Below are 23,431 nucleotides of genomic sequence, written 5' to 3'. Positions count from 1 at the left end.
CACGTCCTCCAGGGCTGGCAACGTCGATGTTCAACTTCGACGTTGCGCAGCCCGACATCGAAATAGGCGCAGCGAGGGAACGTCTACACGTCAAAGTAGCACACATCGAAATAAGGGAGCCAGGCACAGCTGCAGACAGGGTCACGGGGCGGACTCAACAGCAAGTCGCTCCCTTAAAGGGCCCCTCCCAGACACACTTTCATTAAACAGTGCAAGATACACAGAGCCAACAACTAGTTGCAGACCCTGTATATGCAGCACGGACCCCCAGCTGCAGCAGCAGCAGCCAGAAGCCCTGGGCTAAGGGCTGCTGCCCACGGTGACCACAGAGCCCCGCAAGGGCTGGAGAGAGAGTATCTCTCAACCCCCCAGCTGATGGCCGCCATGGAGGACCCCGCTATTTCGATGTTGCGGGACGCGGATCGTCTACACGTCCCTACTTCGATGTTGAACGTCGAAGTAGGGCGCTATTCCCATCCGCTCATGGGGTTAGCGACTTCGACGTCTCGCCGCCTAACGTCGATTTCAACTTCGAAATAGCGCCCAACACGTGTAGACGTGACGGGCGCTATTTCGAAGTTACTGCCGCTACTTCGAAGTAGCGTGCACGTGTAGACGCAGCCCTTGAGTCAGACACTCATTGACTCTGACCACTCCCCCTGTGTAAGGCTTGTGAATCGCCTATGTTGAATAGATACGAGCAAGCACTCAAAGAAGAAGAAAACAGACAGGAGGGATCACTTAATAATTGTCCTGGCCTCTTCATTCCCTGTGGAGTGTCTGGCAGTGTTAGACAAAACACTGAGCTAGACGGACCATTGATCTGATGCAATATGGTCATTTTTATGTTCTTTCTGTCTTATTTTCTATCACTTTTATAATAGTGTGTAACATACAGTTAGTCATTTTGACCACTACTGTGCACTGAGTAGAAGTTTTCAGAGAACTGTTCACAATGTCTCCAAGATCTCTTTCTTGAGTGGTAACAGCTAATTTAGAGCCCATTATTGTATGTATTTGGATTATTTTTTCAATGTACATTACTTTGTCCTTATGAGTGTTGAATTTCATCTGCTATTTTGTTGCTTACCTTCACAGTTTTGTGAGCTTCCTCCAACTCTTCATAGTCTGCTTTGGACTTACATATATGTTGAATAATTTTGAACTTTGCCACCTCAGTATACACATCTTTTTCCAGATCATTATTCAATATGTTGAACAGCACAGGTTCCCATACAGATCATATTGACTGTTGTGAGGATGTCCCACATGTAAGCTAGGATCTGGGTGCCCCTGGCTTGCTGCAAGAGGAGTCTGAAACCTTTTTCCTGCTCCCTCCCAGTGAATGGGATCCCCAAACTTAGCTCTTCTATGAGGTCAAGATGGTCTAAGGCCATCTCTCTCTCCCTTAGGTGTGCCTTGTTTGGGGATCTGAGCCCTTATCTTCCCACTCTACATAAACAAGCATCTGCAGGTCCTGACCCATTGAGGACATCTGAAACCCTCTCCCTGCCCTGGCCCCCATCCCACCATGTCTTAGCTGTATAGTAAATGTTCAGGAAAGGAGAATGAGAACATCCATGATATGAATGGAGAAGTTCACATGTCTCAGATCTATTGCTTCAAGTTTTATTATTCTTCATGGTGTATTCTCATTCAGCTGAACTTTTGCTCTGTGAATGGATGTATATAGCTTTTCTGTGTGCACCAGGGATAGATCTGGTTTAGGGACTTTTCATTTCAACTCTTCTGCCTTCAGCTACTATACACGTACCACACAATCCTACCACCTGCTCATGGTCCCTCTAGCCTTATCAGAAGCATGGATAGCAAGAAGGAGGATGGGACGGTGGATATGTGAGTAATCATAGTAACGAGAGTGATAGTGGGAATGTTGGAAAAGTTGGAGCAGTGTCCAAACAATGTAGGAGGGTGGAAAGCAGCAGAGCAGGGGCATCTGAGTAGGTGGAGGCAGCATGTAGAGGATAGAGCCACGGGAGGATGTTGGTGCAATGAAGGAAAGAATGGAGTGAAAAGGAAGGGTTGGAGCTATGCAGCGTGGGAAGCTGGTGAGGCCACACTTGTTCCTCTTATGCTTCACAGCAGAGGCTTCTGGTATGTCAACACTGCCCATCTTACAGCACTGTGATGTGAGCAGTAGTCTCATTTTGTCACCAGGGGAGAGCTGTTCGGCAATTTAAAAAGGGGAAAAAAAAAAAAAACCCAAATGAAGAGTGGTAGCTCTGTCACCAAGGCTATGGGGCTCACAGTGATAAAATGCTGTGTATCCTGGTACTTTTCAGCACTAAAACTTTTGGCATTCCTGGCTTTTTCACACCTGTGGAACACTAAAGTTTTAGTGCAGAAAGTGGGAGTTTATACACAGCCTTAGTCTGAAGCATTCAGTAATTTAGGACATGGCTACCTCAGAGACCACATTATCCTCCATGCTTCTGCAGCCATAGGGGCAATATAGTTGGACAGAGCCACATTCAGTCTGCCCAGGGAGGATAACAGCATTTTCCATGTCAGGATCATGACTGTGGACTACCCTTGCTAAAAAAATCACACTGCCATTGTTGAGACCGCTCTTAATCTGTATGGGCTTGTCTACACTACCACCTTCCTTAGAAGGAAGGATGGTAATTAGGATATTGGGAGTTTACTAAGGAAGTGCTGCCATGCATAGGCAGTACTTCATTAAGCAAATTCCCCCCCGTGGCAACTTAAGAACATAAGAACATAAGAATGGCCATACTGGGTCAGACCAAAGGTCCATCCAGCCCAGCATCCCATCTGCCGACGGCGGCCAATGCCAGGTGCCCCAGAGAAGGAGAACAGAAGACAATGATCAAGTGATTTGTCTCCTGCCATCCATCTCCTGCCCTTGTTCTGAAGGCTAGGGCACCATACTTTATCCCTGGCTAATAGCCATTCATGGACCTAACCTGCAAAAATTTATCAAGCTCTTTTTTAAAACCTAATAGAGTCCTGGCCTTCACAGCCTCCTCCGGCAAGGAGTTCCACAGGTTGACTGTGCGCTGTGTGAAGAAGAATTTCCTTTTATTAGTTTTGAACCTACTACCCATCAATTTCATTTGGTGTCCCCTAGTTCTTGTATTATGGGAAAAGGTAAATAATTTTTCTATATTCACTTTCTCCACACCATTCATGATTTTATATACCTCTATCATATCGCCCCTCAATCGCCTCTTTTCCAAACTGAAAAGTCCCAGTCTCAAAGTTTTAAACTTCCAAGTACCAGCACACATCTAGCCGTGGTGCACCCGCTGGTACTTCGAAGTGCTGGGGCAACGTCAAAGTCCCCTTACTCCTCAAAATTTTAAAACTTTGAAGTTACCACGGGGGGGGTGGGAATTTGCTTAGTGAAGTGCTGCCTATGCACGGCAGCACTCCATTAGTAAACTCCAAACACCCTAATCACTACCCTTCCTTCGAAGGAAGGCGGTAGTGTAGACAAGCCCTATAAGTTTGGATCCCACACTCCTTCCTATGTTATCTGAATACTTCCCTCAACTTTCACAACCACGCTGTGTTGTGCTTTTCTGCATTTTATTTTTTAAATCCAGTTTACACCAAATTCATTGCACTACTGTGTATTATGATGCCAACTGTCTGTGCTGGGGCATTTATACAAGCATAGCTAAATCCCAAATATAGATAGAGCCTGTGTTTGTGGGGCTGGATTCTCGTTTTGTGTTATGCGCGGGTTGTAAGTTTTTTCCTTTCATGACATGCTGAACTTGCTGATTTGTGACTTTTTTAGACTTCTGGGACACAGCTGGACAGGAGAGATTCCAGAGTATGCATGCATCCTATTACCATAAGGCCCATGCTTGTATCATGGTAAGGGCATTCTTCTATATCTGGCTTTCATTTTCTTTGTTTAGAGGATTCCTGGCTGGTAACAGAACCTCTTTAATGTTCAGCCTACACCTTACCTGTAGTACTGTTGCCCAAGTATAGGTTCCTGAGTGGCTAAACTGGAGGAGCTCAGAGTGACAAAGAGGTACACAGAGAAGATTTTCTGGGACACAGCAGAGCTGTCCCCGCCCCCATCCTCTGTGTTACTGAGAAATATGAAAGTGCTAGGAGAAGAACATCAAACTGGAGCAGAAGGAAACAGTTCCATAGTTACCTATCTCATAAAACTGGAAGGGACCTTCAGAGGTCATTAAGTCCAGTCCCCTGACCTCACAGCGGGACCTACCACCATCCCTGACAGATTTTTCTTTTTTTTTTTTTTAAATCTATTTGCCCCAAATGGCACCGTCAAGGATTGAGTTCACAACCCTGGGTTTAGCAGGCCAGTGCTCAAACCACACCTTTCAAAAGATGCCACAGTATCATCTCATACTGAGGATACCTTTCCAGGAAAGGGGACCCCAGTTATTAGGAAGACATTGGTAATTGCAGTGGGGAATTAAATTACTAGAAATATATACAGGATTGTGATGAGTGGGAGAATCATGTGGTGACTTGACCACTGGGAGTGAAGATTATGGATCTTCTGAGACATCTAGATAGACTTAAGTCCAGTGCTAGAGAGGAGCTTTTCACATTGGAGGGGGGTAACTAGTGGTGTTCCCCAGGGGTCAGTCCTGGGACCGATCCTGTTCAACTTGTTCATCAATGATCTAGAAAATGAGGTAAGCAGTGAGGTGGCAAAGTTTGCAGATGACACCAAATTGTTCAGGACAGTCAAAACCAAAAGGGATTGTGAAGAACTACAAAAAGATCTCAGCAAACTGAGTGATTGGACAGCAAAATGGCAAATGAAATTTAATGTGGGTAAATGTAAGGTAATGCACATTGGAAAAAATAACCCAAATTACACGTACAACATGATGGGGTCAAATTTAGCTACGACAGATCAGGAAAGGGATCTTGGAGTTATAGTGGATAGTTCTCTGAAGACATCCACGCAGTGTACAGCGGCAGTTAATAAAGCAAATAGGATGTTAGGAATTATTAAAAAAGGGATCGATAATAAGACAAAAGATATCATACTTCCCCTATATAAAACTATGCTACGCCCACATCTTGAGTACTGTGTGCAGATGTGGTCTCCCCACCTCAAAAAAGATATATTGGCATTAGAAAAGGTTCAGAAAAGGGCGACTAAGATGATTTGGGGTTTGGAATGGGTCCCATATGGGGAGAGGCTAGAGAGACTGGGACTTTTCAGTTTGGAAAAGAGGCGATTGAGGGGCGATATGATAGAGGTATATAAAATCATGAATGGTGTGGAGAAAGTGAATATAGAAACATTATTTACCTTTTCCCATAATACAAGAACTAGGGGACACCAAATGAAATTGATGGGTAGTAGGTTCAAAACTAATAAAAGGAAATTTTTCTTCACACAGCGCACAGTCAACCTGTGGAACTCCTTGCCTGAGGAGGCTGTGAAGGCCAGGACTCTATTAGGGTTTAAAAAAGAGCTCGATAAATTTTTGCAGGTTAGGTCCATAAATGGCTATTAGTCAGGGGTAAAGTATGGTGCCCTAGCCTTCAGTACAAGGGCAGGAGATGGATGGCAGGAGATAAATCACTTGATGATTGTCTTCTGTTCTCCTTCTCTGGGGCACCTGGCATTGGCCACTGTCGGCAGACAGGATACTGGGCTGGATGGACCTTTGGTCTGACCCAGTATGGCCATTCTTATGTTCTTATGAGCTGGTGGTTATGGTACCTGTGGGAACTGGTGACATAGGGAAACTTAGGAAACAGGTTCTGGAGTTGAAATTTAAGCTGACAGATAACAGGACCTTGGTAGCAGTGTGTGAAATGCTTCCATTTCTGTGTACAGGGCCAAGTAAATAGGCATAATTACGGGATCTCAATGCATGGATCAGACAATGGTGTAGAGAGGATGGGTTTAGATGTATTAGGAACTGGGGAACCTTTTAGGAAAAGGGAAAGATGGGGTCTAGCTAAATCAAAATGGTCCACAGTTGCTGATCTGTAAAATTGAAAAGGTCATAGAGACATTTTTAGACAAAGGTCTGGGGGAAAACTGACAGATGCGGAGGAGGACATGATACAGACAAATGTTCCAAAGGGGAGGATCTATTAATGGGGATTCTCTATGTCCTAGTAAACAAGGAAGGATAGAAATTGACAAAATGTATATATAAGCTTAAGAAAAACAATCAAATTAAAGATTGTCCCACTCAGTCACATCACGTGAAGGCAGACCAATATTGACAAATTTTGCAAGTGCCTATGTACAAATGGAAGAAGCCTACCTGCTAAGATTGGTGAAGCTGAGTGTCTGGTATTACATGAGGATATTGATATCACAGAAGCTTGGTGGACGGATGATAATCAGTGGGTCATAGTAATACCAGGATACAAAATATAAAGGAATGACAGAGTAGGTCTGGCTTATTTGGGTGTTGTACTATATGGCTACGTCTACACGTGCAGCCAACATCGAAATAGCCTATTTCGATGTTGCGACATCGAAATAGTCTATTTCGATGAATAACGTCTACACGTCCTCCAGGGCCGGCAATGTCGATGTTCAACTTCGACGTTGCTCAGCCCAACATCGAAATAGGCGCAGCGAGGGAACGTCTACACGTCAAAGTAGCACACATCGAAATAGGGATGCCAGGCACAGCTGCAGACAGGGTCACAGGGCGGACTCAACAGCCAGCCGCTCCCTTAAAGGGCCCCTCCCAGACACAGTTGCACTAAACAACACAAGATACACAGAGCTGACAATTGGTTGCAGACCCTGTGCCTGCAGCATAGATCCCCAGCTGCCGCAGAAGCAGCCAGAAGCCCTGGGCTAAGGGCTGCTGCCCACGGTGACCATAGAGCCCCGCAGGGGCTGGAGAGAGAGCATCTCTCAACCCCCCAGCTGATGGCCGCCATGGAGGACCCAGCAATTTCGGCGTTGCGGGACGCGGATCGTCTACACGGTCCCTACTTCGACGTTCAACGTCGAAGTAGGGCGCTATTCCTATCTCCTCATGAGGTTAGCGACTTCGACGTCTCGCCGCCTAACGTCGAAGTTGGTGCCGCTACTTCGAAGTAGCGTGCACGTGTAGACGCAGCTTATATGAAAGAGAGCTCAGATTCAAATGTAGTCAAAATCATAAATGAATCGAATTAGGGGCATGCCTACACAGCAGCCTTATTCTGAAACAAACTGTTCTGGAATAACTTTCAAAGTAACACCTCTACACAAAAATGCATTTTGAAATAGGGCACTTGGCTGTTTCAAAATACATTGTCTGCACACACAGTGCCTGTTTCGTATAAGGGAAAGAGAGGGGCAGTGGCAGCAGCAGCACTGCCCAAAGGTTTTATCCTGCCACTCGGATTCCCTGGAATTCCATGTACATCAAGGGTGCTACCCAGGTAAGTTCCACCTCCATCGCCCACACCCTGCACCCCCAGACAGGTCCCATATCCCTCCTACTCAGACCCCAGCTCCCACCCCCTTCCAGCACCCTCTCTGCTCCCCAGACCCCCACTCCCCCTTCCTGCACCCTCCCTCCTGCACCCTTCACCCCCATCCTGAATTCTCCCTTCTATACTCCAAAGCCTACTGCACCCTTCTTCCCACCCAGAGCTGCATTCCCATCCTACTGCAACCCCTCCCCCTGAGACCCTCATCCCTCTTACACACCCGCTCCTGCTCAGACACCTCCACCCCCAGCCTGCTCCTGCACCTCCTTCCCACCACAGAATCCCCACCTGCAGTCCACTCCTGCCCAAATTGCCCACCCCCAGCACACTCCTGCATGCTGCCTCCCACCCAGCCTGCCCAGGCCACACACTTCAAGCCCACTTCCTAGCAGCCCCCTCCCACACTGAACTCTAACTTGTGGCCCCACCCTACAACCTAGAGGGGCCCACAAGATGTACTAGCCCTGGCCTCCCAGGCTACGGGGGCTGGTGTGCAAGCAGAATGAGGGGAGTGGTGTCTCCTTTTCCCTGCCCAGGTGTGTTCCCTTTTCCAAGCTTTAGTCTCTTTCTCTTTCCTCTGGTCACACTATTGTTCTCAGCTCCTCAATAACATGTTGCTGATCCCTTGGTCTAGATAATTATTGAATTTGGTAAATTAGGCTGGTCTTGACAACTATCCTTACAGGGCACACTAGATCCTTCACCCTGCCCACTCCCCTTGTTATTGTTTGCTCAGCACTATATAAGGCAGGAATCTGCTGGGAAACCAAGAGGCTGGTGGTAAATTATTTCATGGAGAAGGGCTGGTTTTATTTTTAATGGCTTGAAGATAGTTTCCCATTGATCACAGACTCTCTTTTACTATCTTCCTGCCAGTTTTCATCCCCTATGTTGGTATTTGGTCTAAGCCAATTATAATAAATTCAGACAGTGAGTTTCTAAACATCTCTCTTCAGCATCTTCCCTTAAGGCACTAACTCTGCACTTCTCTGTGTTTAAAAAGAAAGGCACTGATATGACATTTTGGGCTGAGTTCTTTATAAATGCTCAATACTGTGGATTGCTCAGGAACTGACAGGTGGCTCTTCCTCGGCAGGTATTTGATGTGCAGAGGAAGGTCACCTACAAGAACCTGAGTAACTGGTACAAGGAGCTGAGGGAGTTCCGTCCAGAGATTCCTTGCATTGTGGTGGCCAACAAAATTGATGGTGAGTGTTTCTGTATCTTAGGCTTTCAGTACTGTGGGATGATCCTTTTGGTGACATGGTTGTTTACTAAGCCTGGCTGGGCCCAAGGCTTTCTTGGAGATGGACGCAATAGGGCATATTTTACTTTAGAAAAAGGTGGCTTCTGTGCTGGCTTTTCATAGAATGTTTTTGCCTTTTAACTTTGCTTTGTTCACAAAAAGAAACGAAAACGCAAATTTGTTTTCAGCACAGACATAAACATAGAGCTCTGTCCTGACATCACTCAGCCTCCTTCCTGCCACCTCCCCATCTCTGAACAGCAGCTTGCACCACACTGGACAGCTGGCAGAGCCCTCTGAACTCACCATGTTCCCTGACATTGTTGCTCCTATTTATAGTCTATATTGTGGAAGTACCCAGAAGTCCCATCCAGATCAAACCCCTGACTGTATGGTGCTGTGCAAACATAGGATGAGATTGCCTCTGCCCCAAAGAGGCTGCAGTCTACTTGGGGAAGAGATGCAACAAGTGAGCCTGACAAACAGTGGGAGAGAGAACAAGGGTGATATTTCTGTGATATGCAGGTACTTTGCAAGCGTCATAGGAACTGAACCAGTGTTAGCCCTAGTGAGAAATGTTTGAAAGACATCTCTAGCACAGCCAGAGCCATGCAGGCTGGGAGCTGGGATGGGAGAAAAGCCATGCTCTGTTGTTTTCACTGCACCTCACCGTGAGGTGAGAGTCCTTGTAGGGGTATCTCTATAGAGAGTTCTGGATCAGCCACACAAAAGTTCTTTTCCATCATGTACTTTCTTGTTAACTTAGTTTCGCCTGCCACTCTTTGCAGGGACCCATACTTAGAATCATAGAAGAAGAAGAGTAGGACTGGAAGGGACCTCGAGAGGCCATCGAGTCCAGCCCCCTGCCCTCACGGCAGGACCAAGCACTTCCTAGACCATCCCTGAAAGCCATCTATCTAACCTCTTCTTAAATATCTCCAGTGATGGAGATTCTACCACCTCCCTTGGCAATTCGTTCCAGTGTTTGATCACCCTGACAGTTAGGAACTTTTTCCTAATATCCAACCTGAACCTCCCCTACTACAATTTAAGTCCATTACCTCTTGTTCTATCCTCAAAGGCAAGGAAGAACAAGTTCCCTCCCTCTGCCTTATGACACCCTTTTAGATAGCTGAAAACTGCTGTCATGTCCCACCCTCAATCTTCTCTTTTCCAAACTAAACAAGCCTAATTCTTTCAGCCTTTCTTCATAGGTCTCTAGACCTTTGATCATTCTCGTTGCTCTCCTCTGGAGACCCTCTCCAATTTCTCCACATCCTTCCTGAACTGCGGTGCCCAGAACTGGGCACAATACTCCAGCTGAGGCCTAATCAGCGCAGAGTAGAGCGGGAGAATGACTTCTCGTGTTTTGTTCACAAGACACCTGTTTATGCAACCTAGAATCATGTTTGATTTTTTTGCAACAGCATCACACTTTTGACTCATATTTAACCTGTGGTCCACTATAACCCCTAGATCCCTTTCTGCTGTACTCATTCCTAGGCAGTCCTTTCCTATTCTGTATGTGTGACACTGATTGTTCCTTCCTAAGTGGAGCACTTTGCATTTGTCCTTATTAAACTTCATCCTGTTTACCTCAGCCCATTTCTCCAGTTTATGCAGATCCTTTTGAATTATGACCCTATCCTCCAAAGAAGTTGCAACCCCTCCTAGCTTGGTATCATCTGCAAACTTAATAAGTGTACTTTCTATGACAATATCTAAATCATTAATGAAGATATTGAACAGAACCGGTCCTAAAACAGACCCCTGTTTAGCCCCACTAGTTATACTTTTCCAGCAGGACTGAAAGCCATTAATAACTACTCTCTGGGTACGGTTATCCAGCCAGTTGTTCACCCACCTTATAGTAGCCCCATCTAAGTTGTATTTGAGTAGTTTATTGATAAGTATATTATGTGAGACCGTGTCAAATGCTTTGCTGAAGTCTAGGTATACACATCCACTGCTTCTCCCTTATCCACAAGACTCATTATTCTATCAAAGAAAGCTATTAGATTGGTTTGACATGATCTGTTTTTAACAAAACCATGCATGGCTGTTCCCTATCACCTTACCACCTCCCAATTGCTTGCAGATGATTTCTTTAATGACCTGCTCCATTATCTTTCCTGGCACAGAAGTTAAGCTGACTGGCCTGTAGTTTCCCGGGTTATTCTTGTTCCCCTTTTTATAAATGGGTACTATATTTGCCCTTTTCCAGTCTTCTGGAATCTCTCCCGTCTCCCATGATTTTCCAAAAATGATTGCTAAAGGCTCAGATACCTCTTCTATCAGCTCCTTGAGAATTCTAGGATGCATTTCATCAGGCCCTGGTGATTTGCAGACATCTAATTTTTCTAAGTAAATTTTAACTTGTTCTTTTCTTATTTCAACTTCTAAGCCTACCCCTTTTTCACTAGCATTCTCTATGTCAGGCATTCCTTCAGATTTCTCAGTGAAGACCGAAACAAAGAAATCGTTAAACATCTCTGCCATTTCCAAATTCCCTGTTACTGTTTCTCCCTCCTCACTGACCAATGGCCCTACCCTCTCCTTGGTCTTCCTCTTGTTACCAATGTATTTGTAAAAAGCCTTCTTGTTTCCCTTTATGCTTGTAGCTAGCTTGAGCTCATTTTGTGCCTTAGCCTTTCTAATCTTGCTCCTGCATGCTCGTGTTGTTTGCCTATACTCATCCTTTGTAATTTGTCCTAGTTTCCATTTCTTATACAATTCCTTTTTTAGTTTGAGATCATGCACGATCCCCTGGGTAAGCCAAGGCAGTCTTTTGCCATATTTTCTATCTTTCCTACGCAGTGGGATAGCTTGCTTTTGGGACCTTAATAATGTCCCTTTGAAAAACTGCCAACTCTCCTCAGCCGTTTTTCCCCTCAGTTTAGCTTCCCATGGGACCTTACCTACCAGCTGTCTGAGTTTACCAAAATCTGCCTTCCTGAAATCCATTATTTCTATTGTACTGTTTTCCCTTCTACCCTTCCTTAGAATTGTGAACTCTATGATTTCATGATCACTTCCACCCAAGCATCCTTCCACTTTCAAATTCTCAATAATTTCCTCCCTGTTTGTTAAAATTAAATCTAGAACAGTTTCCCCCCGGTAGCTTTTTCAACCTTTTGGAATAAAAAGTTGTCTGCAATGCAATCTAAGCATGTATTGGACAGTCTGTCCCCTGCTGTATTAGTTTCCCAACGTATACCTGGATAGTTGAAGTCCCCTATCACCACCAAATTCTGGGCCCTGGATGATTTTGTTAGCTGTTTAAAGAAAGCCTCATCCACCTCTTCCAGCTGGCTAGGGGGCCTGTAGTAGACGCCTAGTAGGACCTCATCCTTGTTTTTAACTCCTCTGAGTCTAACCCAGAGACTTTCAACCCATCCATCTCCTACGTCCATCTCCACCTCTGTCCAAGTGTGTACATTTTTAATATACAAGGCAATACCTCCTCCCTTCTTTCCCTATCTGTCCTTCCTAAGCAGGCTGTACCCTTCAATACCAACATTCCAATCATGAGTATTATCCCACCACGTTTCTGTGATGCCAACGATATCATAGTTGTATTCATTTATTAGTACTTCTAATTCTTCTTATTTATTTCCCATACTTCTTGCATTTGTATATAGGCATCTCAGACATTGATTTGGTCTTGCCTCCCAGTTTTGCCCTGGCCCTCTTTTTACTCTCCCAGTGTAGCCCATACTCCGTCCCATTTCAAGTTCATCTCCCAGGTATCCATGCTCTCCACTTACCTGCAGGCTTTGCTCACCTGCCCCCGTCGAACCTAGTTTAAAGCCCTCCTCACTACGTTAGCCAGCCTGTGTCCGAATATGGTCTTCCCCCTCCTCGAAAGGTGAACACCATCTCTGCCTAGCAGTCCTTCCCGGAAAAGGATCCCATGGTCAAAGAAACCAAAGCCTTCCGGGCAACACCATCTACACAACCAAGCATTCACCTCCAGGATACACCTGTCTCTGCCTGGGCCCCTACCTCTGACAGGCAGGATTGAAGAGAATACCACCTGCACCCCAAACTCCCTGACCCGTGCCCCCAGAGCCCTGAAGTCACTCTTGACCTGCTCAGCGTCACACCTCGCAGTATCATCAGTGCCCACATGGATGAGAAGCATGGGATAGTAGTCAGAGGGCTGGATAATCCTCAACAATGCCTGCGTAACGTCTCAGATACGGGCCCCCGGCAGGCAGCACACCTCCCGAGATGAAATGTCAGGGCGACAGATGGGTGCCTCCGTCCCCCTCAGAAGAGAGTCTCCAACCACCACTACTCTACGTTTCCTTCTTGCAAGGGTGGCAGTAGACTTCCCAGACTTGGGGGTACGAGGCTTCTCCTCTTCTGTACAGGGTAATTCTTGGTCTCCTGTATCGAGTACAGCATAACGGTTTTCCAGTACCACGGTGGGAGGGTTCTGAGCAGGGGTGGGACACTGCCTGCTGCGAGAAGTAACCAGCTGCCAGTGTCCACCTTGGTCCACCTCCTCCAGTGGTTTATCAGCCGTCCTGTGCACTGGGACAGTTACCTCCGCAGTCTCCACCTGAATACTATCCAGGAACTGCTCATGGACTCGGATACTCCTCAACCTGGCCACCTCCTCCTGTAGCTTCCCCACCTGCTGCCTGAGAGATTCCACCAGCAGGCACCTTTCACACTGAATATTCCCCTCAGCCTGGGTATCAGTAAGTGGGAACGGCAAGCCACAGTCCTTGCAGAACCACACCAGGATCTGGGTAGAAACATCCATGGTCAGGCAGTCTGTCTGGCTACAGGCACAAGTGGAGGGACCATTCAAACCATGTAGGGGAACTTCCTAGCAAGATATGTCCCCATGCAGGTTGCATGGACTCCTTCTCTATGCTGTCCCAGCACAGCCAGCAGTGATAGCTCACCATCTGCTTCTCCTTTCCTCCTCCAGCGGATATGAAAATGACTCAGAAAAGCTTCAACTTTGCCCGGAAGTTCAATCTGCCCTTCTATTTTGTCTCAGCTGCAGATGGCACCAATGTAGTGAAGGTGAAGCTTGGCGGTGGAGGTGGGCTTGGTGCCTGGCTGTATCGGGGGGCAGAAAAGAGGAGGGGTTCTTTGGGAGACAGGATGTGTCACTGGCTGCCTCCCAAGTGTGTGTGGGGAGATTGTCTCATGGCTGGTTTCTCTAGGGTGCTGTGGGGTGGGGTGGGCAAAAGTCCTGTGGGTTCAGCTGGGGTTGGGCCTCTGATTCCCAAAGTGACAAGTGCCCCTGTTTTTCTTCAGCTCTTCAGTGATGCTATCAAACTGGCTGTCGCATACAAACAGAATTCAGGGGATTTTATGGATGAGGTCATGCGGGAGCTGGAGGTAAGAGCCCTGCCTGAAGCTCCCCTCCCTCTCCTTAGTGTGCTGCCAGCACCACACCCCTGTGCTCTCACTAGGAAAATGTTCCCAGTCCTGGCTCAGAGTGGGTTGAGAGGGCATCTGTGCTGGGAGCATCATGCAGATCATGTACAACCAGTCCAGGTCAAATAGGGGGTGAGGTGGAGCCAGTGCTGGGATCATTGTGGTAATCCTGGACAACTTGTCTCAGCTCAGTGCCAGGGGAGGGCTGGTCTGGGAGTGTCATGGGGATGCCAGACAATCAGTCCCAGGTTGGGGGCGGAGGTATTGAGGTGCTTTGTGGTGGGGACTAGCTGGTTCTCATTTGCTTTTCATCATTCCCCGTCTTGCTCCCTTCCAGAACTTCGAACTGCAGAAAAAGGGAGAGGACTCCGATAAAGATGAGAGCAACCCCGAGAGGAAACTGCCATCCACCTGAGCCTAGGCTTTAGACCAACTTTGTGTTGCTCCCCATCGCCCAGCTCCTTCATGGTTAGTTAAAGCTGCCACTCAGCCTGAGGAGAGCAGGTTTCTCATGCGCTGACCATGCTGGGGGCCTCCCCTCCCTGGGGAGACTGTTTGGGCCTGATCTTCCTGGCCTCGGTCCCACCCTCTTGAGCAACCACGATGCAGAAGGGACAAGAGTACATGTAACTGCTGCCTGTGGTGCCAGGGGAGGACAGGACATTGCTGGGGAATGGGGCCACTGTCCACCCTGCCGGGAAAGGCCCTGCTCACATGTGTATTAGTGGAGCCCAGCTTGAAAAAAACACTAAAAGATTGTTTTTGCTAAGTGTTGAGTCTGAGTCCTTCCTGCACCTGTACCTTGCGTACGTGTTTGAATACCGGCCCTTACCATTGTTGTTTCAACCCAATCAGCTCTGCTTTCTACCCCTCCCCAACCTAACTGACCATTCCAGCCCACCCGCTCCACCCCAATGTTTCTCCAGTATTGTGTGTGCCACCTGTCATCATGCCCAGTGTTCAAGCCCATCTGGTTTTGTGTGCCCCCCTTTCCCAGATCACCATAAGCCATACCTCGCTTGCCTTGCTCCATCATTCTAGCCCACCTGGCCATGTGTGAAGCCCTGTTCCTGTGGGGCTCTGGGCTTGGCATAAGGGGTTTAATAGAACAGAAGCAGAGCAGGCTGTGTCATGGGCACTGTTTTATTTCTTTGGTGTCAGGTCAGCTTTCAGTCTCTCCATCCACAAGGAGGACAGGCAGGATAGGAGCTGGGTGCTGATGCAGAGTCTTCTACAGCAGTGGGCAAAGTATCAGAAATGGCCACTGTCCATCTCAGCCTCCGCTGTGCTCTGCTCCCCTCCCCTCTCAAGTCCCCTTTCCCTTCAGGCTTTGTAGGAACTCATGCAGCTTCCTGAAGAAGTCCAACAAGCTGCTCTGGCCTGATGGACAGGAGCCTGTCCTTGTTCTGGACCTGGGCCTGACTTTCCCCAAGATCCAGTCATGAAAGTGCTGAGTGGAGCTGTAGACCCCTGGCCTCTGGGCCTTGGCGCAGCCCAGCCCCCAGCTGGTGACTCCAATGACCCAGAAACGCTTTGACCTTTCTTCTGCACACATGAGGGGACCACCACTGTCACCCTGTAGAAGGGGAGAGAGATCTGAGGTGCAGCCAAATTGTCACAAGCTTGGCAGTAAGGCTGACTCCTCCTTGGGAGAGGCTTACCAATCCACATTCCTCCCTTTGGCATCTGCCACTGGGAGAAATTTGTCAGCTAGAGCTAAAGGGAAGGGGGCCAACCCCTCGGTCCTGGCTAGCATTGGCAAAGCCCTAACACACATTCAAAAAGCTAACAGTCTTGCGGTGTTCCCTGCCCCTGGAGATGGACTCTCTAGGAGCTGCAGCCAGGATTCCTCCATCAGAAGTCAGCTACACTTCTCTGTTAGCTCATACCATGGATTAGTGAGCACTGAGCAGTAAGTGCCCTTCTTTTCCTCCTCCTCCAATACAGGGTCCTCTTTGGTCATGCCCTGGGTCGGCAACCTGTAGCTCCAGAGTTGCATGTCGCTCTTTAAGGAGCCACTTGTGGCTCCAAGAGCAGTCGCCACTGACTCCTCTTGCAGCTCTGGAGGCTGCTGCTGCTTAAACAAAAATATAAATCCAGTTGTCCACTGTTGAGCCAACTGAATTTAGTTTTTTTTCAGTAAACAGTGGCAGCCGGAGCTGCTCAGCAGTCAGCTGTGGCAGGAAAGAAAGCTGGCTATATAGGGAGCCACCCCACATGGGCGGAAGTCTAAGCCAGCAGGAGAACTTGGGGGAGGGCCACCAGGACTATCTCTGCTGAAGCCATGCAGCCATGCCAAGAAGGAGGAGGAGAAGGCAGCGGCTGTGCCCAAACTGCACGCACTAAGGCGAGTTAAGCCTGAGGGGGGGTGGGAGGTTGTGGTTCAGAGGGGTTAAGCGTGTGAGTGCTGGGGAAGGTTGGGGTTGAAGGGAGTGAATCCTGGGGATGTTGGGGTGGGTTTGCAGAATGTGGGGGTAAAGCCTGGGGATAGGGGGCATATTTGGGGCTGAGGCAGATAAAACTTGGAGACTGGGGTAACTTAACTTTCTAACTGGTACAAATTATTGTGTGTGTGCTGTTCTTAAAACGGGTGATAAAAAGCACAGTTTGCTGTTATTTATTAAGGACTATCTTATATTTACATGCATTGTGGGTCTTGAAGGATTGATTTTGTAACTGAATTTGGAAAAATGACTCTTCTCACAATTTTGGTTGCAGACCCTTGATCATGCCTCTGAACATAGTATGGCTTGGTGGCTTCACTCCCTGCCCTCATGTGCTAGAGCACTGGGGCCTTGCTCACAGCTGTGCTTGCCATGTCAGGGTATCTGCCTCACTGGCCCTGAGAGCTCCTGACCCATACTGGGTCTCTGAGTCAGTGACATTAGAGATAAAAACTGCCTACTGGGCCACACTCAGCTATTTTTGTAGCTTGTTTCCTTTGGCCTCTCCCTTAGTGTTCTGGACAGTCACACTTTTGAGGACACGAAATTGATCTCTTCCCACTTACTTTGGGACAGTGCCATAGCCCAATGCAGCTCATTATGCATGGGATCTACAGAATCATAAGGCTGGAAGGGACCTCAGGAGGTCATCTGGTCCAGCCCTCTGCTTCAAGCAGGATCAACCCCTACTAAGTCATCCCAGCCAGGACCTTGTCCAGACGGGACTTAAAAGCCTCAAGGGATGGAGAATCCACCACCTCTCTAGGCAACGCATTCCAATGCTTCACCACCTGCCTGGTGAAGTAGTTCTTCCTAATATCTAACCTACACCTTTCCCTCTTCAACTCCATGTTCTGCCATCTGACACCACTGAGAACAGTTTCTCACCCTCCTTTTTAGAGCTTCCCTTCAGGAAGTTGAAGGTTGCTATTAAATCACCTCTAAGTCTTCTCTTCTGTAAACTAAACAAGCCCAAATCCCTCAACCTCTCCTCATAGGTATTGTGCTCCAGACCCTTAATCATTTTTGTTGCCCTTCGCTGAACCTGCTCGAGCAAATCCACATCCTTTTTATACTGGGGGGCCCAAAACTAGACACAGTATTCCAGAGGTGTCCTCACCAGTGCTGAATAAAGATGAATAACTACTTCTCTAGATCTGCTCGAAATGCTTCTCCTAATGCACCCCAGTATGCCGTTAGCTTTCTTGGCTACAAGGGCACACTGTTTACTCATATCCAGCCTTTCATCCACCATAACCCCTAGGTCCCTTTCCATCGTACTGCTGCTGGGCCAGTTGGTCCTCAGCCTGTAACAATGTTTGGGATTCTTCTGCCCCAGGTGCAGGACTCTACACTTCTCCTTATTGAACCGCATCAGATTTCTTTTGGCCCAATCCAATTTATCCAGGTCCCTCTGGATTCTCTCTCTACCCTCCAACGTATCTACCTCTCCCCCTAGTTTTGTGTCATCCGCAAACTTGCTGAGGGTGCAACCCAGTCCCTCAACCAGGTCATTAGTAAAGATGTTGAATAACACCAGCCCCAGAACTGAGCCTTGCGGTACTCCGCTTGAAACAGACCACCATCCAGATATTGAGCCATTGACCACTACCCGTTGGGCCCAACCATCGAGCCAGCTTTCTATCCATCTTATAGTCCAAGGATCCAATCCATATTTCCTTAACTTATGGACAAGAATGTTGTGGGAGACCGTATCAAAAGCCTTGCTGAAGTCAACGTATATCACATCCACTGACTTCCCCATGTCCACAGAGCTTGTTACCTCGTCATAGAAGCTAATCAGATTGGTGAGGTAGGACTTGCCCCTGGTGAATCCATGTTGGCTACTTTTGATCACTTTCCCCTCTTCCAAGTGCTTCAAAACAGATTCCTTGAGGATTCCCTCCATTATTTTCTCAGGGATTGAGGTAAGGCTGACAGGTCTATATTTCCCTGGATTGTCCTTCTTTTCTTTTTTAAAGATGGGCACTACGTTTGCCTTCTTCCAGTCATCCAGTATCTCCCCTGATCTCCAAGAGTCTTCAAGGATAATGACCAAAGGTTCAGCAATGACCTCTGCCAATTCCCTCAGTACCCTGAGGTGCATTAAAGCCAGACTCATTGACTTGTGCACATCTAGTTTTTCTAGCTCAGAACTTGTTCCTTCCCCACAGATGGCTGCCCTCCACCTTCCCATACTGCATCATCTAGGACCGTCCTGGGGAAGTTGACTTTGTCTGTGAAGACTGAGGCAAAAAAAGCATCGAGTACTTCAGCTTTTCCTGCATCATCTGTCACTAGGTTACCTCCCTTATCCAGTAATGGCCCCACACCTTCTCTGATAACCTGTTTATTGTTCACATGCCTGTAGAAACCCTTCTTGTTACTCTTCCCATCCCTTGCCCACTGAAGTTCCAATTGCGCTTTCGCTTTCCTGATTACTGCCCGGCATTCTCCAGCTGTATGTTTATACTCCTCCTTAGTCAGCTGTCCACATTTCCATTTCTTGTATGCATCCTTTTTGAATTTAAGCTGACTAAGGATTTCCCTGTTAAGCCAAGCTGGTTGCCTACCATATTTGCATTTCTTACTACTCAGTGGGATTGTTTGTTCCTGTGCCTTCAGTAAGACTTCTTTAAAGTACTTCCAGTTCTCTTCAACTCTTTTCCCCTTCATCTTCATTTCCCAAGGGATCCTGCTCATCCAGTCTGTTAGGGAATCAAAGTCTGCTCTTCTGAAATCAAGGGTCTGTATGTCACTGCTCACCCTTCTTCCTTTCGTCCGGATCCTGAGATCTACGGTCTCATGGTCACTGCAGCCCAGGTTCCCTTCCACTTCTATTTCTATACTGTCCCCCTCCTTTTGACTAGGATCTCATGGGTTTTACACCCCTAAATACAATGATACAGAAAGAGAGAAAAGCAAAGACATTTCCAGCTGAGATTACCCCTGACATGGGCATATGGAAGGATTCAGGCAGCAGGCAGATTGAGGAGAAGGTGCCCATACCACCTAGGGGAAGAGGCCAGTGCTGGGCAAACAGAAAGACAGAGGCAAAAGGCATGGGCTTTAAAATGAAGTATGGGAGTTTGGAATGGACTGGGCACCAGTGGAGAATCCTGAGGATGGGTGAGAAGGAATGATTTGGTCTCACTTTCCCATAGCCAACAGAACTGAAACTGCTCAGGTTGGAGGAGGTAGAGGAGGATCCTGGAGGAAAAGAAGATGGAGGCAGAACACCAGGTAGGGATACGGGAGGATGGAGAGGCAAGGTCCCCAGTAGGGAGTCCAGCAAAACAGTGGAAAATGAGAGTTCTAGGTAGAGATCCCAGATGAGGGGTTGAGAGGCCACAGCAGAGGCATCTGAGTGGGGCTAGGGCTGGCTGTGAACTGAGAGGGCTCCAGCCTGCATACCTTGCAGCTTGTCACTCTCTAGGGCAGGCTGGGGATGCCTGAAGAGGGCATGGGGGATTGGGGTTAGTGCTGGGAGTGGGGCATGTGGTCAGAGGCCTATGGCCTGCAATACCTGGCAGCTGTCGATGCCTCCTTGCTCATACCCTGCACACAGGTTGTTGCTGGCAATGGCCCCATTGTACCAGCGGCTGCTGTTACAGGTTGAAATGTCAATGAGATGCACTTTGGCTTCCTGCAGGATGTCGGCTGTTTCCAGGGCTGTGGGGACATGAAGAATATTTTCTGCAGAGCTCCTAGCCCAGGGGCTGTCAAGATACAGCCCACAGGCTGGATTTGGCCCACCAAACCTTTTAATCCGGTCTGTTGCCAGCCCCTATGGCTGCAGAGGGGGAGGGCTTTGGGTGCCTCCCCAAGCAAAATCTTTCAACTCCCATTGGCCAGTTTCATGTACTACCCCTGCCCCAGCAAAATCTCTCAGCTATGTAGCACAATTTCTCCAATAGGAGAAATTCCTATTCCAGCCAATAGGAGCTGAGAGATTTTGCTTGGGACAGGGGCAGCACACAAAACCAGCCAATGGGAGCTGAGAGATTTTGCCAAGAGTGAGGTTAGCACACCACAATTTCTCAGCTCCCATTGGCCAGTTTATTTTACCTGATAGCCCCCCCCCCGATCCCCCCGCACGCAGAGAACTACATGGAACAGCCACTGGGGCTGTTGGCAGGCAAGAGTATGCTCCTGGCCAGAGCCTGCTTGTAGCACCATATTCCCATATTCCAACCCTCTCCCAGACCTTATTTCCCACCCTATGCCCCTTACCCAGGCCAGAATCTTCTCCTGCTCCCATAGTCACGCCTGGACCCTGCACCCAAATACCCCACCCCAGGTCACAGCCCTCTCCTTCAACTGAACTCTCTCTCAGACCTCACACCCTATCCTACACCTGAGCCCCTACCCCAAGCTCTCTTCTGCACCCAACTTCCATCCCAGACCAGCACCTCTCCATATAAAAAGTGTGGCCCTTGGCCACTTACCAAATCTTGGAGTGGCTCCCATCAAAAATTATTGGTCACCCCTGTCCTAACCCTCTCTCCCGTTCCCCAAGATCTCGCATGGGTGTGCTCCTCACATTTGACTCTCTCCTCTATCAGCTTTGTGGTAGGAAGTTTTGCTAATACATCCCCTCATCTTCCTCGCTCGCCTAGGGGGGTCAAGTTTGGATCCAGCCTGTGGAAGACACAAGCCCTTGGCACAATGAGGTGTGTGGGGCACTGATACTGTCAGGAGGATCAGCTGCTGTCTTTTCACAGCAGCAGAGGCCTAGGCCTTCAGAGTAGAAGATCTCAGTAGTCCCCAGTGAGGTCGCTGTGCCTGTGCTGGGACAGGTGCCTAGTTAGAAGTTACAGGGAACCTGTGGCTCTCACATGTCTCCTGCGTGACACCCCAGCCGCTGATATAGCAGTGGGACAAATTCCACATGTCCATTGTGGCTGCAGGCAGGCAGGCAGGCTGTGCATATTCATTGCACTCGATGGGCTGGTTGAGCTCCAACAGAGCGACGTCATTATTCTCCATGCGAGGCTCATAGCGCTCATGCTGCACCACCTGTTTGATGGAGCGCACCTGGGTCTCAGGGCCAAGTTGGGATAGCTGGGACGCACCAATCACAACACGCCACTGTGGAAGCAGCCTGAAGGACAGAGTGGGAATCAGTCTTGGGATGGAGAGAGGAAGGGATAGAAAGGTTCATCTCCCAGCCAGTGGAGGGCACCAGAGAGATGCACTGTAGCTGGGTGCATTACACTGCCCTATTTTCTGAGGTGCAGGGAAGAGAGCATCTGCAGGGAGCCAGGTACAGAAAAACAACAGGGGCCAGTGCTGGGTAGTGTGTTCTCCAGCACCCAGGGAATGGTGCCAAACTGCGGGACAGACCATGGTGCCATTTTCTTTCCCCAGGAGGATAACCCCATGGCATGGCCAGTTCCACAGTATTTCCCAGGTGCCCTTCTGGCTTACAAGTGCTGGGCATACATGGAAAAGTAGGTGGGGTGGCCTGACCTGTTCCTTATCTGGCACCGTGCCTATGCTGTAAAGGCACCCCTCTCCAAAGATCCCCTATCTCACCTTCTCTTGGCTTTGAAGCAGTGAGCTGCTGTGAGGACCCAGCGGGCGCTGATGAGGGACCCACCACATGAATGCCGAGGGCCCATTCGGGTCAGGATCTGGATGCTGACGAGCCAGGGCCATGCCCCCGGCAGGGCATCAACACCACCCACGATCCGCATCCCACCATAACCAGACACCAGGGGGCGGCGCCCACAGACTGCACTAGAGACGAAAGTGTGTTACTGCATTGCTGCAGGGATTTAACACCGTGGGGCTGAACTTTACCCTAAGATGTTTCTGACTCCCCAGGTCTTTCCATGCATCTGCTGTCATGCCAACTGCCTTTCCCTGCATGCAGCCTGTGGGCAACAGCAAGGCCTAGGAGCCCTTTGTGTTACCAACATCATGTGAGCTGATGCATGAGATTTATGTGCCAGGGCATCATTGCCAACCCCTAAAGCACAGCTATCACCTGAACCTGGGAATGTCCCAGGGATCATTGGCAGGAGAACCTCATGCTGGGGGTGGAAACAATGTGCTTTGGTGTAGGTGAAGTGCCCCATCGGGACCACTCTTCCTGCGGGGCCAGGGATAGCTCAGAGGTTTGAGCATCAGCCTGCTAAGCCCAGAGTTGTGAGCTAAATCCTTGAGGGGGCCATGTAGGGATCTGGGGCAAATACATTTAAAAAAAAATCTGTCAGGGATACTGGTAGGTCCTGCTGTGAGTGCAGGGGACTGGACTCAATGACCTCTGACAGTCCCTTTCAGCTCTATGAGATACATATACATCTCTGCTCAAGACCCCTATGCCACTTACTCACAGCTGCCATTCATGCTGTGACTGGGCCAGGCCAGGGTGTAGAACAGGAAGAGGGAGAGCAGTCTCATCTTCTTCCAGAGTGCCAGGGCACCTGAATCTGCAGAGCTGTGCCTCACCACTTGTGACATCATAGACCAAGTCTTGGGCTTCTGACCAATCAGTGTCAAACTGACATGACATCATACAGGTCTATGGTTTCCTCCTTCTTTTGTGACTCAAGTGCAGCTGAGAAGATGGTGCAGGAGGCCTCAGGGCCAATGATGTGAACACTGAGGGAATGACATAGAAGGTGATTTTCATGGGCAATGGAGATACCTGGGGGCAGGTAGGAATGGGTAGGCTACTGGCATTTCTGCTTAAAGCACATGGGAAATCTCCCTGGATAGTGTATCCAACTTGGCAGGCTCTCCTCCCATCCCGCTGGCTCTCTACTAGGCCACATTGCAGGTTATGCAAGCATGTTCTCAAGGTACTCTGTACCCTGCTGAGGCATCATGGAATAGGTGCCTAGGTTCTCCCAGAGTGCAGTGATAACATAAACATAAACTACAA

At 48.4% G+C, this 23,431-nt stretch overlaps 2 protein-coding genes across 4 annotated transcripts in view; one reads left to right on the top strand and one right to left on the bottom strand.

Annotated features, from left to right (window-relative positions):
* Window positions 1-14,864, top strand: part of RABL2B (RAB, member of RAS oncogene family like 2B) — a 32,150-nt gene extending 17,286 nt beyond the window's left edge. For all 3 annotated transcript variants that reach the window (XM_074984260.1, XM_074984259.1, XM_074984261.1), the window contains 5 exons: window positions 3,788-3,867; window positions 8,543-8,654; window positions 13,638-13,735; window positions 13,973-14,056; window positions 14,433-14,864. In XM_074984260.1, the coding sequence (XP_074840361.1) occupies window positions 3,788-3,867; window positions 8,543-8,654; window positions 13,638-13,735; window positions 13,973-14,056; window positions 14,433-14,510 (452 nt within the window). In that variant the 3' untranslated portion in view covers window positions 14,511-14,864. The remainder of the gene's footprint in view (window positions 1-3,787; window positions 3,868-8,542; window positions 8,655-13,637; window positions 13,736-13,972; window positions 14,057-14,432) is intronic.
* A 554-nt stretch (window positions 14,865-15,418) lies between these two features.
* ACR (acrosin) lies at window positions 15,419-23,010 on the bottom strand. The gene is given in 7 exon segments (XM_074984258.1): window positions 15,419-15,671; window positions 19,487-19,552; window positions 19,554-19,570; window positions 20,066-20,211; window positions 21,378-21,643; window positions 22,078-22,281; window positions 22,877-23,010. Coding segments are annotated over 7 exon segments (1,086 nt in total).
* Between the last annotated feature and the right edge of the window lie 421 nt (window positions 23,011-23,431).

Source organism: Carettochelys insculpta, chromosome 1 (assembly GCF_033958435.1).
Source record: "Carettochelys insculpta isolate YL-2023 chromosome 1, ASM3395843v1, whole genome shotgun sequence".
NCBI classification, from domain to species: Eukaryota; Metazoa; Chordata; order Testudines; family Carettochelyidae; genus Carettochelys; species Carettochelys insculpta.
This window is presented reverse-complemented; position numbering and strand designations above follow the sequence as displayed.